We start from the raw sequence: 18,413 nt of genomic DNA, 5'->3' as shown, positions 1-18,413 counted from the left end.
TAGAAAACATGCATCATTTGAAAGGCTGATAAGGCTTGTGGAAGATCGAAAAGGTGATTTGACCATTTTTTCTTCTTTTTGCACTTTATCGTGTGGCTCCAGTGTTCTCAGTCCCAAAGAACTGTCAGAATGATATATACCACTGATAAAAATGAAATATAAGCAAAAAAAGAAATATAAATAAGTCTACAGATGGAAAGAATAAGGGGAAAATCTCTGGGCTGCAGAGGGATGCATGAATAAAAAACCCTTACAAGATGCCTTTTTCAAATATTTATGCAATTAGCAATGCATAAATGACCAAATGAATGGCTCACAGGCTCAACATGTAAAAATAATTCATTAAGACAATGATGCTTCAAGGGACAGGTTTATTACATCTCCTACACCTTTTCGTTTCTGAGAAGGTGACCAAAGCAATAATGAAAACCTTAATCCAGAAAACATTTACAGCAACTTTAGTTTCAGGTTCTGAAATGAAAAACACAATGTATTTGTGCTGTTAATTAAAAGACTATTTGGTTCTCCTCCCTTCTCACACCCTGGGTGATTCTCTAACCTTGCAATGGCATTTTCCATACATTAATGCTTAAAAAACTACACTAAACACAACATAATCCTAAATATTTCATTTTTAATTACATGGTATACAATACCTTGCAAACAAAAGACACTCATTAAGATTTACTGACAGGTACTGTATTTTTTGGCAACCCTGGAACAAACCAGAAGAAAAAGCAAAGAATTATTCTATAACCATGAAGGAAAGAAACATCCATCTAAATGTAGAGGATTCATATGGCAAAACTTAAACTAAAGAAAAAATCCACAATTACAGCAGATTTTTTTTTAATTCTTAGTGCAAGAAACATAACCAACTTAATCACAGAATCAGTACTAATTAAGAAAATGGAAAATTCTCCTATACAGAGGTAGAGTCCAGTGCACAAGGCTAAAACGATATTCAATAGTCTAAACAAGACTGAGCCAGGTTTTACGGAATCCACTTTTTAAAGTATCAGACTGTATGTACATACATACAATAAATAGACTATACAATCTTTAAAGTAGTTTAATAAACTTCACAAAAATTATAGTAGATGCATTGAGATCTTTACATAATCCAAAGTTCATACCTCTATCACCCAGAAATGGCTAAAACCAATATTCTTGATACCAAGTAAATGGAAAACAGTTTAGCAAAGTGTTGATAAATCAAAATATTTTACATATTCTTTAAACCCTAAATTTATGCTTATACAGGATGAATTTCAAAGGGTCTAGAAATGTTCCTTTTGATACTATCCGTAAAGACGTTTCAAATGCTGTGATCTGCATCTGTATTATTATAAAGACTTTCTTACATTCTATGTTCAAGGGGAAAATGGACTTGGATACTCACAGTTCTGATGCATTGGCACAACAAGAAGTGATGAGAATTAGATTTTAAAGGCCCAAAGGACATCAGGAGAATTTATGGACAAAGCCTTCATGTCTCAAACTATACAAATCACATCAGAAAGTTAACAGAAAACTGTTTGGTATTACTACTTCAATCCTGTCAGTGCCTCTCTGCCCAGAGGCATCAGATTAGCACTGCACTGGAAGTCAAGTGAGCATTTCTGGGCCCCTAGGTTTGCTACAAGCCCATAGGGCTTAATAAAACAAATATGGAATCTTTATGGTTTACCACAGTAGTGCATAAATCAGGGACATCCGTTGCCATTCATTTCAGTGATAGTCACAAAGAAAGGATTTCAGGGAACTGAGAGTTTCCAGCTATATCTTTCTAAACTGTGCAAAAAAAAAAAGGGGGGAGAAAAAAAATCACCCTGGGTGTTATAATGCAAATGCTTACACTGGCAAGTTATTTTCTACAAAAGGCTCTTATAGATTCCAAGGGGGCAACAGCCACAGTAAGAGGGAACTAGTAACAACAACAGAAGAGCATAATAATCTGGGTTGAAAATTATGTTCACAGTTTGGTTACTTTTAATTTCTAAAAGCACCTACACTGAAAAACATGGGGGTTTGTATTTTAGCTTCAAGTTCGAATCTACATGTGACAAATACCTTGTTAAGATTTCCATTCTGCTCTTCTACAGGCCTTCTCACTGGAACAATTTTTTTTATTATTTTTTATTTTCTATAAACAGACTCACTTTGATTTAAAGTAAACATACAAAAATTGAGAATATTGCTTGCAACAATGGACCTGGAGGTGAAGGAATGAACTAGTCAGGCCACATAAAAAAAAAAAAAAATCTCCCTCAAAACGAATTCTGCTAAACTTCTAATGCTAAGAAAATCTGCAAAAAGGATCACAAGATCTGTTGCAAATTTCAGAGATTTGGCCCAAGTCTTATCATCATCATCTGAATATTTTAATAACTGTATCTTTATATTAAGGAAAAATAAATGATTCCAAGAACTCAGGAAGGCACACACACCCAAGTATACTATAAATAAAACACATCATGAAATTACGAAGATCTTCTGATCCCTGTACACAATTTTGGTTCAGCACTATGGTCAAGTTCTTTCTTTTGAAATACAAGAAAAGGCATACAAGAAATATAACATATGCATAATAATTACGAAAAATAATGCTAATAAGACAGCTTACAGAGAAAAGTGCAGTGAAAAAACCCAATGCTATTTATTCAGGGGCTTGTGCTACTGTAAATACAGACTTCGTATTTGCTGCTGTGCAAGGGGAAGAATTTATCTTGGGAAGCAGCAATGAGGAATGCAAAAAACAACAAAAAATAAAAAAGATATTAAGAGAAACCTTTAAGATGGAACCTTCCCAACTTCATTCCTCTAGTGCAGAGTCATCTGACTACATGGTTTGTTTTCATGCTGCCATTTCTCTTCATGAATACAGCACATTAGAAAATGGCACAGTTCTTAAATACTTTTCTGCCTCTACTTCAGTTTTTTGTTTCTTCTTCCAAGCACCTGATTTGCTGTTTCCTCATAAGAAGGGTAAAGCTGTTAGCAAAAGTGAGAAGAAAATTGATGGCCATCTTCTCTTCCAAACAACGATTTCTCCATTTTCTCCTTCCACTAGGTATTTTACTCGTGTGCTACACAATGGGGAGGCACTGTAAAGGCAGCTCGACAGATTTAAAAATAAAAAAAAAATCAAAAGTCTTTTTTCTTTATCCCCCCGCCCCCAACCCACTCCCCAAAAAATGGATGGATGAAACAGTCCGTCCATAGGAATATTCCAGTCTCCTCTGTTAGGAGATAATAGCAGGGGACCATCTAACCACAGTCAGATTGTCAGCACTGACTGACCGTTTCTTTGCAGCTTTCCTGAAGTCCTTATATTTATCTTCACACAAGCGGGAAATGGCCTGTAAGACAAAAGAATAAAAAAACCCTCAATTGCATTGACCAGGCTGTACAGGTAAAATAAAACTACATGCCGATTTCTACATATAGGTAGAATTATAAAAAGTCACTTCATTAGGCAAAACATGCTAAGGTCTTCTCTCCAAATCCTCTTTCTCATTTCATTAATCTTAAAAGAAACACACTGACATTGCATTGCCCACCACAGCTGCTTTTGAAGGATTCAATGAGCATATTCCAAGCCTTTTCTTTACAGGTTTAACCCTCAACAACGTCACTGAGGTAGCTGACAATGCTTACACACTGCTATATAGTAACTCAAAGATAGCACTTCACTCTGGAAGAATTGTGGAAAACTTAATAAAACAATTCTAGAAATTGTAAGTATATTTAGAGAATTTATATCAAGGATGGCTCTTAATTTTTTAATTTCCTAAAAATTCTTGTAGCAATTATATTTTTCTCTTACAGAGCTGATGTTTACCTGACTTTTGGAAGGAGATGGTGATTTCTGTGTGATCAGGCTATCTTATATGGTGCCAGTGGAAAATGTAACTCATTCAGTGTAATTTAATTTGCATTAAAGATAGATAGAAACATTAAAAATTTTTTGAAGAGAGAGACAAACATTATTCAAATGTCGACTCCTATTATACTACACTGGAGTTAATGTTTTATGTTTCTTCTACTGTTTTTAGCCAAGTTTAAAGCAAATATTTATTATGGATCTCATATACACAAATACACCGTGTCTTAACAGAACATGTCTGTTAGTTCATATGGTTGGGACAGACTACAGTTGGCATCAGTAGGGATGTTAACTCTGGTGATCAAACATGCAGAACTGCAGAGAAAACTCACTGCAGGGAGTACTCAAGGTCAAATTAAAAATTAAGATGAACTAAACCAGTACTTTTGTTTAGTCAGTAATACTTTAAGTGGTGTCTTAAGATAGTATGTTTATTGAAAAATACTGTGCAAACAAAACCAGTATACATGTATGACTATAAAACAAGGCAATACAAATAAACAGCCTGACTCCACTGATCATAATTTTCTTTCTTGATCTTTATTTCCAGTTGTAGAAGTGAAGGAGTTGTTTAATTTTAATAGTCCTGCAAATACCAGAGGCAGGTATGACAGCAACACACAACTCATATCCGAGAGCAATAGTTTGAAAAGACTAACAGTTTAGAGAGAAAAAGTTTACCTAACACTTTGGTCAAGTCAGCCACAAAACACGGTTAGATTAAAAAAAATAAACCAAAACCAACACAAAACCTACCACCAGCACCAAGAAACCTTTTGCTACTTTTTAGTTGGAAACTAAATTTCCTTTTGTTAAGACCATTCTTGAACACAGTTTTCTTTCTTGGTGCAGATGAAGAGATCAACAGAATAAAATAATGCAAATATTCCTGTTGCTTAGCAGACTGTAACTTAACTCACTTAAAACTGCTTAATGACATTTTATTTACTTTAACCAGGAACTCAATGGACTAAGAAAGTTTATGCAATTCAATCGTCTTTAAAACCCAATACATGAAAAATGTTTAATCATGAAATAATGTGCCAAGGCATGGCTTGGCAAACCGGTGTACTGAGGTGGGAGCTCAGTTTCCTTCGGCTGCCAAATCAGGCTATCACCTTATGCATCAAACAGCCAGAGAGGGTACTCACTTCAAAATTTCTCGTTTCACAGAAAAATTTCTGTTCTGGCACCTGGTCAGACAAAATGAAATTTTGCTTGGAAGTAGCACTTATTATTTGGCATCTCTAGTCTCTGGTGATTAATCATATGGATAAGAAACACCATGACTGAGGTTTAAAGCAATCCTGTATCTAAAGATGCCTCTTCATTTGCAAATAATTTACAAAATTGACATTTGGAGCCTATTTGGCAAGTTAGTTAGTCAACTGTAGCATAACATATGGGGAAACATGAAAAAAGTAGAAAATTGTAAATATTTATTATTGTCCTTCAGTTAAAATAAATCCAAATAGCTTATAAACAACGTCCTATCATCAGATATTTCTGTTTCTTTTACTGCTAGAAAAAGAAACTTTTGACAGTTGCAAGGAATCCTCTCTCACATGAAATCAAAACATTCTTAAAAATAGAAACACTATTCAATCGTGAAATTTTGTTGGACTTGATTGTAATATCTGTGATCAGCTACAAAATTGCATGCATATATATTCTTCCATTATATATATGTGTACAGAACCAGAAGTCAGTTTCTCTGTTGAGTTGTATGAGTCTGGATGAGACTGTCACTGGTGAAGGGAGAGGGTAAAGAGAAAAGAGAGGGGAGAAAGGCAGTAGTAGTATAAATTTTGGCTGCACGCACATGTTTGTGCAGGTCAGAAAAGCAGCAGGGATGGCTGTGGCTTCACTGCAGGGAATGCACACAAAGGCACACAACTGCAAGTGCTGAAACAACTCCAAAAATGGACAAACCAGAGAGAATTTAGCAGGGACAGGACTAAGTCTGGAAGGGTTATATGTAAGGAAAATGTTAAAAAAAAGATCACTAAAACAACTAGAAGTTGTGAGTTGTGATGATGGCGTTTGTCCTTAATTTACAGAAAATGAAAAGAAATCAGGTTACTCCTAAAAAAAGAGCAAGGGTGTTTTGCCCTCCTTACACAGAATCATCTAGGTTGGAAAAGACCTTGAAGATCACCTAGTCCAACCCTTAACCTAACACTGACAGTTCTCAACTACACCATATCCCTAAGCACTAAGAAGGTTCACTTTTTGGCTAAGAGGGTTCTGAACATACAAAGCACGCAGGATTGCAATCAATCATTGCAACAGTGGAAAGCTGAAGGGATATACAGACAGTTCTCTACTGTCTCTACTTGTAAGTTACATCTTTTTCTCTTCTTTTTTGTCTGTTTGATCTATGGAACTGTATGGAAAATATAGCATGTAGTTCAAAGGGGTTTGAACTATGTGCTCAAGCACTATCCTAACAATAAAAAACAGACAACGTAGTCAGTTAAACTGTGAGTGCGTTAACAAATGCTCTTACAAAGTCTATCCTTGAAATGAGCACAGTGGTAAGATCACAAGCAGAAATAGGGTAGGCACGTTTTGTGGATTTACCCCAAAGAGCAGAATCTGACTCATATTTAGCTCAGTATATGGGACAATAACCAGGTGCAAGAGTAGAAAATTACAAAACAGTGGATTAAGGTTGGATACCCAGCAACCTTCTTGGCAGGAGAATTTCCCATATTAGAAAATAGTTCTCAGGAGAAGTAAAGGAAGACTTGACATTTGACATAATTAAAAGGAAGGAGAAAACACACTACAACATATGCTGGTTGGAACAAACAGCATTGGCAGGCAGACAGACTGGATGATCTAATGAAAGGTTATTTGCCATTTTTAACTTGCATGATTCCATATAATGGGAAAAAAAAAAAGCAGGCTCATGAAAATGGTTTCTGGCTACTAGGTAACAAACTCAGGATACTTCTAGGCCACAGGCTGATGAAAAGTAAGAAAAATTACTTTTATTCAGTCATATAAAACACAAATCTGCTTCTTAAGTGGCAACTGTGGGAACAAGGAAAAACATCCATTGCAGATGCTCCAGAAAGTGATGTAATTTTTAACAAGTACTGATGAATCTTGTCCAGCATTTCCATTTGATCAGGAACAGTATTTACTAGCTTTGTACTTGGTCTTACTGGTTTGTTGGTTTGGGGTTTTTTTCCATCACAGGTATGTGAACCTCATGATATTTGCAGAAATAGCAACGCAGATTCTGCCATGCCAGATCTAACACTCCTGCTTTAGATACATAAAATACCTTGAAAATGTAAAAGTAGCAAAAATGTGTTATAATATAACCATTTCTCTATGAACGCCCCTTCATGATCTCAGTAAGTTAGTCGTTTTAAATCTTAAGACTGAGCATGATCTTTTCGGTTTACCAGACAAGGCAAATCCTCCCACTGCATATGTACAGTCGCTATGAGTCTGTTGTCTTTCATCACAGACTGCAGCTTTTCTCTCAGTATCAAAAATACCACAGCCTGTGTGGTGGTACATCTACTCCACTTGACAATCCAGGCAACTGTTTTAAAAACAGAGAATTCTGCGCTGAACAGCACACGACAGACCTAGAAAAGTGCTGCAAATGCATTTTGATAACTCTTGGCAAGCTAAGTGCTTAACTGTGCTCAAGGAACTAGACTATAAATTATGCTGTCAACTAGTTTCAAGGGCACACTAATGACAACCAAGTATTGCCAGAGAACAAGTCAGTTCCCATCATGTTCCTTCCTTCTGGCCACTGAACAGAGGCAACAAGCTCGTAGATCAAGTTGGTTTCACAGCAAATATTCTTCCTCTTCCCTGAAGACATCCTCTTTGGCTAGCAGGGTTACTTTACAGCCAACTTCTGCTAGCAGCACAAAGCATCCCCAATATGGGAAAAATTTTACTAATATGGATTTAATGGGAAAAATATTCCATTATTTCTTTCTAAACATGCCTTCTCTTCAGTTAGTACAGAAGAACCGCCAGTATTTTCTGGATATCTACAGTCATTTCCTATCTTCTTTTCTTCTAAGATTTTAGGAGCTATTGCTATTACCTTAATTTGTAACCCACTGTTATACATTGTGTGCGATACAGACTGACAGCGTTGGGAGACACTGTGTACTAAATTCTCTTCAGAAAGTAATTAACATAATTTTAATACAAGTAATAAAACTTATTATCAAGACATACCATCTTTTGATTACAAACCAATGAATTTTCATCTTTTTAAATTCTCTTCAATAAAAACAAAATCTGATGCAAATTTATATCACACTCCATAGACAAAATTAAGTTACATTCTTATTGGAGCGATCTGAGAAATTTAGAAAGAGTATTTAGAAAAATTATCAAAGAATCACAGAATTGTCTAGGTTGGAAAAGACCTTGAAGATCATCCAGTCCAACCATTAACCTAACACTGACAGTTCCCAACTACACCAGATCCCTCAGCGCCAAGTCAATCCAACTCTTAAACACCTCCAGGGATGGGGACTCCACCACCTCCCTGGGCAGCACATTCCAATGCCTAACAACCCCTTCTGGAAAGAAATGTTTCCTAATATCCAAATAAACCTTCCCTGGAGCAACTTGAGGCCATTACCTCTTGTCCTATCACTTGTTACTTGGTTAAAGAGACTCATCCCCAGCTCTCCGCACCCTCCTTTCAGGTAGCTGTAGAGGGCGATGAGGTCTCCCCTCAGCCTCCTCTTCTCCAGACTAAACACCCCCAGTTCCCTCAGCCGCTCCCCGTACGACCTGTGCTCCAGACCCTGCACCAGCTCCGTTGCCCTTCTCTGGACACGCTCGAGTCATTCAATGTCCTTTTTGTAGTGAGGGGCCCAAAACTGAACACAGGAATCGAGGGGCGGCCTCACCAGTGCCGAGTACAGGGGTCAAGTCCCTTCCCTGTCCCTGCTGGCCACGCTATTGCTGACACAAGCCAGGATGCCATTGGCCTTCTTGGCCCCCTGGGCACACTGCTGGCTCCTGTTCAGCTGGCTGTCAATCAACCCCCCCAGGTCCCTCTCTGACTGGCAGCTCTCCAGCCACTCCTCCCCAAGCCTGTAGCACTGCTGGGGGGTGTTGTGGCCCAAGGGCAGCCCCCGGCATTTGGCCTTATGGAAACTCATGCAGCTGGCAATGAGAAGCACAACTTTAGTGAAATCTGCTTTGATTCTTTTTCCACTACTTTCTGTTCCCGTTACAGTCACAAACAAGTCAATTAACCTTCCCACACAGCACTTCTCCCCACAAAAACGTGTACAGCACTGCCTGCCTGTTTTACAGGAGCACTAGGAGTCTCAGAACATGCAAAGCTCACTCTAACCCACTGGCAATCTCCAGTGCAAAGCTGTTACATAATTAAAGATGTGCAATGTTAAAAGCAGTTAGCATCTAATGACACATTTCAAAATTAGTAACAAAATGTGTACACCCTCATGCAATAAAGCCCTTATTTGAAAAACTTCTTATCAGAAAGCTCAGGAAAAATGGATTCCAGTCTTGCAAAGTGTGCATACTTGGCTGATGATTTTAAAATTCCTCCTGTGTCTGTTAGAATTCTAGTGCCCTGTGTTTCACAGGTCCAGACCATCCAACACAGTGCTTTCTGCACATGGTATATTCAGGTCTCGTAAGCATTCATGATTTATTCCCACAAGACATACATTCATTTCTGGTTTTTCATTACTGAGAAAAACACCACGGGAGATAATAGACTTGGATCCACGTGAATTGGAGCAGTAACAGATAACAAGCACATGGAATAGTTACTTTCAGCAGTACTTGTTAATATTCTGTCCTTTAAAGCAGATAATCAGTTTTAAGAAGCCAAATGAACACACAGACCCAGATTATGAACAGAGTAATTGTAAAACTTGTGGGTACTTTCACTTTCAGACAACTGGAACTGAAAAATAAATGGAAATCAAAAGAAGATATGAGGCAAACCGGGCCAAAAAAAATGTCCCCACATCCATGAATACCCAAAGCACAAACAAAACTGTTTTGACAATTTGGGCACATGATATTCTAATATCCAATGGGAATACAGGGGAAGAGATAGGAGAAGGGAGAAAATGCAAAAGTTCTGAATTCCCCTATATATTCAACTGCACATTAAAAAAAAAAAAAAAAGAAAAAGAAAAAAAAAGTGCCTTACCTCAAGTTTATATGCCCTGTCCCTGCTGAGGGGCTCCAAAGGAAAACTCAGGTTATTCGCTTCTGCCAGGGAACGCAAATCAAAATAATACTTGGCATAAACACTGGAGGGAACATTAATATTGAACTGCAGCAGCTCAAGAAACTGCCGTTCCAACTCATTCCTGTAGAAAGAAGGTAAATGTGAAAACATACTTCAGACTGTATATTCTGAATGTAATTTACTTTAAATTGCAAATGGTATAAACCAAGTTCATTTCTTATTCTTGCCAGATGCAATTAACCTAGCCTAAGGTTTGACCTAGTCTACCAAGTTCCATCAGCATACATGCACCGACAAGGAATATGAAAGATGCTGCACCTTGCAGCTCCTACTGCAGTGCCAATCAAATCCAGACACAAACTTTTGCTAGTGGAAGGGCACCTTTGTCAGTTTAGTTAATACAATCTGGGAGAGAAAAGCTACCAGGAAAAAAAAATTTCTTGTAGTTTCTGCTGTACTTCCACTAGGTGGGTCTGCACGCACAGCTGTTCAAACGCAAAATGCAGAGATGCCCTAAATTTGTGAGACATCTCTCATAAATGTTGCAAATTACTCTAGCATCTAAATTACTGGAGAACTTATTTTCTCACTTCAGTCTTTCATAATCAATCATTTAGAACTGGTCATGGGAAACCTGAGTTTTTCAGCCTTATCTTTAGGAACAAAATGAAGCAATTTTTCCCTAGGACATGCAACCAAAATTCACAGTGGTTATCCCTTGCTTTTCAGTACCTAAGCTAATGTGTTTGCCAAAATACCTGATGGGAACAGAGGTCCTATCTGAACTCCCACTCCATGAAAACTTTGGTATAGCAATACATTGTTACCTACACCAGTACATTAAAAAGTATGTTAAGAGATAAGCAAATCAACAAAATTAAGGACTGTAAATTTTCCTAAGTTGTGTGGTAAGTAGACATCCTACATAATACTTATGCAGGAACATATGACATATTCAGAACAGTGATTAAGATATAAGAACTAAAAAAATAAATGGGTGGTAAAAGCTGTATGTTTGCTGAAGAGTATAGGGATTCCACAGCTGTGTTACTAGCAGGTATTGATTGACTATGATATCGCATCTAAGTTACATTTTGACTGCAGTGTAAGTGTGCGAGGAATGTGCAGGCAGTTGGCAATAGAAGAGTATGGATCTGAGGATAAAAAATACTGGCACAGTACTTTTTCAATACTGACTTTTCTTCTTCTCACTCTACTCTTCAATGGTAATCATTGTCCTTCCTTACTTTCACTCACTTTCCGCCAAAATTCTATGTTTACATAATGATAAATATCAATTAACATTAAAAGATTATCTAAAAGTACATACTGTCTTTCAGTCCTCCCAAGTCCTCTGTTAGCTTTTAGGCACAGTTCAATGTGCTGCTGTTGACTTTTATAAAACACTGAAAGGTCTGCATGATGCTTTTTGCAAGATACAGTTATGCTGAATGATTCACAGCAGTTGAAGATTTTGACCTACAGTTTTTCTGCCTTATTAATAAAAATAATGAAAGCTCCCGTCTTGCATAGAGCTAGACACTTTAAAATTGTGATACTGTACTGTCCCAACTTCCTGAAAAGTAAGAAAGAAAAAAAAATCCACTACACTAGGGATAGAAGGAAAAAAAAAAAAAAAGAAAAACTGGCAGCAAGAATATAAACATCAGGTCAACAAGTCCCAAAATCTTTGCTGGAGAATTCACAAGGAGCCTGAAACACAAAGTCCCTGAGCCAGACCACCAAATACCATATAAAGAGCACAGGCACTCCAAAGGCTTCTGGTTTTGTAGTTTGTGAGAACCCTAAAATCTTTAAGAAAAGGTTAAGAAGCTAAAAACTTTGAGTAAAAGGAGTCACCACAGTTTGGCTTAGGGAATATGCAGTGCAGAAAGAGGGCCAATGTTAGCATGGGAGCATAGGTCTGCCATGTGAGTAATGGTGTTATATAGCTCAAGTGCAAATTCTCACAGTAGCACCATCATATGTGTTTGTCAAAAACAATAACCTCTTTTTTTTGTTTCTTTTCACACCATCACAGTATGCCTCACCACCTGTCTTCAAAAAAACCCCCTAAGAATCAGCAATTTCAAATCTTATATTTATAACCATTACTGATTAATACTTCATACGGCACAGTCAAACATGTCAGTTTGCTTCAAGCTGTTCAGCACTCTACTTCAGCTCATGTCCCAACTTCAGAAATGCTTTAAAACCTCCTAGATTTGCCTTGGAGGAGCAGTGATTGGAGGAAGGCACTTACTGCCACTGAATACCCTGAGCATGAGAAAAGGATCAAGTGAAAAGTAGCTTAACAAAACCATTCAGGAAACACTCAAAACAGTCAAGGAAGCATTCTCAGATTGTTGTGCATAAAATAATATGGCACATAGAAACGTGAAGGGCCTGATTTTAGCTTCTTGTTCTCCCTAACCTCTCCTTTTATTTTGGAAATCTCACTCTGTCTGGGTTATGTTAGAAAAGAATTCTCATCAACCATCCTTACAGTAGCTTACATATTTTAAAGCAGATACTGAAATGGCATTAAGTGGTATTTCCCACCTCTATTTTGAAGTAAGAGTTCTCCCCAAAACTACTGAAAGTACCTACAGTATACCACAGCAATGCAGGCTTTGTTTTTTTCACTTTGACTTGGGAACAAAAGCCACTTTATTACAAATTGCTTGTTAACACAAGATATAGAGATAACTTTTCTACTACTTGACCAATGACAGCTACTCACAATTTATAAGTCTTATCTAGTAGTGTACGAGCACACTTATTTTAAAACAATCAGCTGACTCCTAACATTCAACCTTTCCCTTACAGATGATTTTTAGACCAGCTATAAATCTGACAAACAGTAAACTATTAAGAAACCAAATCAGGGCTGCTTTAGCAAAAACGCTTGGGTTTTCACTGCTTTGGGATTGCAAACTGAGATTCAAAAAACATTCTGTCTGCATAAACATTTCTTCTCATCTCCTTCCCTCTCAGAGTGGTTATCCACAACAGACCCTTCAGTGGCTGTGAAACTGACTTATGTGAGTTAGAGACAAGTCTCTATACTCATTACAGATACTTAGCTCTGCTTAGAAGAGCTCTGAAATATGCAGATACTATACTTTTAAACAATTTTATTGTTATTAGTTCTTATGAAAAAAAGGGGTGCACCACTACACTAAAAGCATCACTCTCCAAATGCACAAGCCTCAGTGGCCTGTTGAGGCATCCAGCCCCATCCCCGCACCAGTTCCAACTGCGGCCCTTCCAGTGCCACTCTCGCATGCACACCTGCTCAGGTAAGGGCACCTTGGAAAGTGTGTGGGGTATGTGGCTCAGCCCTCAACATATAGATGGTACAAACCCCCAGCACTTCAGCCAGTATATGGAATACCTGCTAACCAGGCAAACAAAAAAAGCATTAGACTATTTAGTGAAATGAACATTCATTTTAGTATTTGTAAACATTAAGATCTTAATTGTTTTTATTATTGCAGGTTTTTTTATTACTGCTGGAATATACTCTTAATATGACTCAGGAGTATCCAGCCAGGTATCAACTCTCTATACTGTTACAATATGTACTCCTTAAGAATGCCATCAGATTAAAGAAAAAGGAAAAATGGGAATTTCTCTTTACAAATTAGAATACTAGATTTTTCACATCTTGGAAATGAACACAGCAGGATACAAGGGGGAAAAAACCCAAAAGCACAAATTTTGTATAATGGCAATAAGTGGGTGATCATATAAGGGTCATTAGATCACAAAATTTTGTTCCTGCCTTACATGTTCGTCTACTGTCTGTAGGGAGAACTAGCACAACAGCAAATGTTGCTGAAGTGAATACATGTCAGCTCACTGGATGTGGAGTTTTTCATCAAGTCATACATTTAAATATTCTGCAGTCTGTTTTCATCACTGTGCATGAACATCCAGTGGTAAAATACACTTCAACCAGAAAACAAAAATAATTCATGTCTTCTATGTAAGCAACTGTCAAGTAGACCTCATGCCACCTATCAGCATCTACCATGTCTAGATAAAGCACAGATATACAAACTTCATATAATTTATGAGAGAACTTCCCGTCCCCCTCATACACACAGATCTTGGCATTCATTGACTAAGATAAACATACTGCACTCACATGTCTTCAACCGTGATATCTTTCAGGATCTGGCAGTAATCCACGTTCCACACTGCCTGGTCATCCCAAACTTTGGATGCCAGTAGAATTGCACCCAGTACAATTCGCTTCCAGTTTGCTGGACAAATATCTATCTCCGCATAAGTTAAAAGTCTTTCAAGATACACCTGTGAAAACACATTAAAATCAAGACAATCTATTTTGTTATTAAGTAAGAATTAAAATGAAAACTATTCTTATAAACCCACTCCAGCAATTTTAAAACAGTAATCTGCTCTCAAGAAGATTCTTTTATTAAAGCTTTAAATACATTTAAATACTTTAATATTTAATAATATTTTAAACTTTAAATAATTTTAAAGGTTTAAATACATATATTTATGCCAAGGCCAAGACTGGATATGATAAATTAATGTTTTAATTGGCCTTTACCTTCTGATCATACTACCAGAAACAAAACTCTTATTTTTCCATCTGTAACTGTTGATAATATAGTCACAAGTTGGAATTAATTCAAATGATAGCATAAATTATTAACATAATGTAAACAAACAAAGTGCTAATTACTAATAAGGAATGTAAGGATACGCTACCAATATTAGTTATTAGCTGTCATACAAACAACTATAGTTGTAATTTACAGGCAATCAGTTATCAGACATGGCATCACATCATGCGGGGCCCCTCTAGTGAGCCTGTGTGAAGAGGTTCTACAGGATAGGATGGAGGAACAGTTACCACAGAAACAGCAAGCTCAACAGAGAAGAAAAGTATGTGCTAAGAAGGTAATTTGTAACAGTTTCCTCTGGATTGATGAGATCTGGAGATGAATAACAATAATCCTGTTGGATCTACAAGAACTAACAAACTCAGGACACCAGAGTCTGGCCCAATCTGTCCAAGGCCACCAACACAGGCTAGCACCAACCAGAGCTTGTATAACCTAGACCTCATCCAAGAGGGTGGTGGGTACTATTTGCAAAGCCTACAGGATTATATACATACATCTGATGAAACAAGGGACCCTGGAAGGACTTTCTGAACACCTACCAAAATCTGTTGGGGGTGGGGGGGTGCAGTATGACCCTCTGTTTCCAGACACAGGCTAGGTTGCCCCCCCCCAACTGATGCTCTAGCCAGGGAACTACAGGTGAATATGTGAGGGATCCAGAGGAGTAAGTCAACATGGTGTATGACTAGTTACCTGCTATTGAAAAAGGAAGCTGAATTAAATTAATAGTAACAGACGAATAAAATGTATTCTAAGAAAAACTAGTTATGGGTGATTTGTGTGCCCCCCTACTTCATCCCCTGTGAGGGACACAGAAATTACAGCAATTATGAATATTTACACGTGAGGTGAACAAAACTGAATACTTCTGCAATCCACATTTGAACAGTTTATACTAGCTGAGAAGACACATATTAAGTCTCCTGCTATTTGTCTAAGTTAATGCTTATTAGCACCTAAAGAAGTAATACCCAAAGAATAGCTAATAGATCAAAAATTCAACGTAGGATACATGCTGGTAACAATTTGAGGTGAAGGGAAAGGGGCGGAGGGCGGCATAGGGGGAAAACTTTAAAACCTGAAACAGCTCACTTGAGATTTTCTATAAGCATGTGCACTCATACCAGCACACAGAGGACCTTCAGTGATTTGTGCTTCTGGAAAGGTCTATCATTAATAGAAAATATTACATATTTTAAAAAATAATAATTCATGTATTTTGGAGCTTGTATATTTTTAAGGGTCACCATTAACATCACAGACAGCTACATCCTTCATGTAGTTTTGTTCATTAATTTTCACAATTATGATACGTACAAGTAATTAAGGTTTGGCAACAAGATCACTGAAAACACTAGACAGCTCTAGTATAATTTAGTTTTTTAAAAATATATATATGAAAAAAATATTAAGTATCTGAATGCATATACACAGATATTCAGACCACAAAATGAACCGTCACACACTCTGCAGTATAAATGGCATACTGAGCAAGAAAATCATGGTTAAAAATACAATTGACACAATATTGTAGACAACTTTTTTTTAAAGTGGCCACCACAAAGTGTAAGTTCTTTGCTTCCTACTCTTACTGAAGGAAAATAAAACTCGAGTTACAGTGTCTGTAATGGTCACTAATACAGTCATGTTACAATGAATTCATGTGTAAAAATTACAAAATCTTCTCTCCTCGACAGACCACCTCTCCCAAGCCACAGATCTCTCAAAGTCCACTGTGAGGCTGTTTTAAACAAGTTTCACTGAAGTCTTCTGGCAATGATTTAAGGAAAGCAAGATGCAGAAATTTATTAGCTTACTAAATTCTGCTCTGATTCAGAAACAAGACTTTTTACTGCCTTCACTGTCATGAAGGAAAAGAATTTGTTCTGCAGTTGTTTCTTTCCTGTGGAACTACTTGCTGTGCACAAAGGGTCAGAACCTGGAACTGAAAGTGCTTCAACCTGACAAAACACACACATTTATTACAACCAACAATTAGGCCCGATATGTTACTCTATAAAAATACAGGTTTCCATTTACTGAAGAATAACCTATTCTTTGTATCTTGTAATAGATCTTGTAATACACTCTTCATTGCATTGTGATAAAAAGCAATTAGGTGCTAATTTAGATTGCTAGTACTCTTACAAGATTCTATATCAACTGACAGAAACTAGCAGGAGATTTTATGAGATACTCTGATGAAAGTACAATATACATGCAAAATATCATACCTACCCGAAAGGCTGCATATTTTATAAAAACAGAACACTGCTTGGGATTCTGAAGGCCTATTGTTTTGTTTTAAATACCTAAAGATATTCTTCTACAGATGCTGAAGGGAATTTACTTCTGCTCTAACAGAATACACTGCCACTAAAAAATCCGAAAATAGCCTTTAAGATACATACGTTTTAAAAAGTTGAAGATTTTTACTTACTAACTTAAAAAAATTCTTTTAAAGTGGGATTATGACCAATTTATAGATAATTACTACAACCCATAAAACATTTAGAAAATATTTATCCCAAATTTTGGGGAAATCTGTACCTCCAAATAAATACTGGACTAACTTTAAACAAGTAACAACTAACTTCTAAAAGGAGTATACATACAAAACAGTAGCTGCATAGAAATTGTATCTGGAAAAGCATCACACCTCATTGATACCACCAATGCCAAAATAGTTTCAATGATTTTTTAAATTATAGAATATTCAAAAAGTCTGAAGGGTTACAGTATGTTGGATATTATGGAGTGGTCAAATAAAAAGTCTCAGTAAAAGACCTTTGGCTTTCTCATTCCCCAAAGGGTTCTCTGTTTTTCTTGTGTTAATGAGGAATTAACCTTAATCTTGTTTTAGACACTTTGGTGAACAGAATCCACGTCATTAGGTACAAAGGACAGGCATAATAAACATTCAAAAATCTCTGTGAAAACAAAGTTATACTCAGCTATAAAGTCAGAATATTTAGAGCATGAGACCTCACAGATAAAACTGTTGATTTTTTCAGTGTTCTTCCTTAAAAATAAGAAACATTTAGGTAGCAAAATAAAAATTAAAGCTGAATTTTTCAAGAGGCCAGATGCTAGACTCCTGAATAAGTAATTTCTTTTTTAACTATGATCTGCCCCCACTTGCCATTCTAACACTGAAGAAAACTATAACATTATCTTATAATACTGTAAAACAAAATATCACTAATTGTTCAGTAATTTATTTTCCTTCATAAGGAAGGCAAAACACTATTTAAATACAAAATTACAAATTCCAGATTATGTGTCAAGCCCATTACTGAAAACAGAGTTTTTGAATTTTAGTTAGAGCACCACTCTGAAAAGATCCTGATGTATACAATTTGGAAGTTTTGCCTATGAAGACTTTCCAAATGGTGTATGAGTCCAAAATAAGCAGCTCAGTTGAAATGCTTTGAGAAACTAAAATTAAGTCCCTAAAAATAAGCAAGTGGTGACTCCAAGGCAAGGGTTCAAGACAGAAACGGAAAGAAAAGTGTATAAATGGCTGAGATGGGAACAGTGGTGGAGACTCAGAAGATTCTCCTCTAAGAGGCCTAGTAATACTTGTAAAACCACAGAAATATAAAGCTCAATAAAAAGGTGGCAC

General features: G+C 36.8%; 1 protein-coding gene across 5 annotated transcripts in view; it reads right to left on the bottom strand.

The window, feature by feature from the left end:
- Positions 1–832: 832 nt before the first annotated feature.
- CCNY (cyclin Y) overlaps positions 833–18,413 on the bottom strand; it is a 96,676-nt gene continuing 79,095 nt past the window's right edge. For all 5 annotated transcript variants that reach the window (XM_026842482.1, XM_026842481.1, XM_026842483.1 and 2 more), the window contains 3 exons: positions 14,278–14,444; positions 10,083–10,245; positions 833–3,362 (listed from right to left, as the gene is read on the bottom strand). In XM_026842482.1, coding sequence (XP_026698283.1) covers positions 3,246–3,362; positions 10,083–10,245; positions 14,278–14,444 — 447 coding nt within the window. In that variant the 3' untranslated portion in view covers positions 833–3,245. The remainder of the gene's footprint in view (positions 3,363–10,082; positions 10,246–14,277; positions 14,445–18,413) is intronic.

Source organism: Athene cunicularia (assembly GCF_003259725.1).
Source record: "Athene cunicularia isolate RWA chromosome 2 unlocalized genomic scaffold, athCun1 chr2_part1, whole genome shotgun sequence".
NCBI lineage: Eukaryota > Metazoa > Chordata > Aves > Strigiformes > Strigidae > Athene > Athene cunicularia.
Note: the sequence above shows the minus strand (reverse complement) of the source record. Positions and strands in the feature narration are given on the sequence as shown.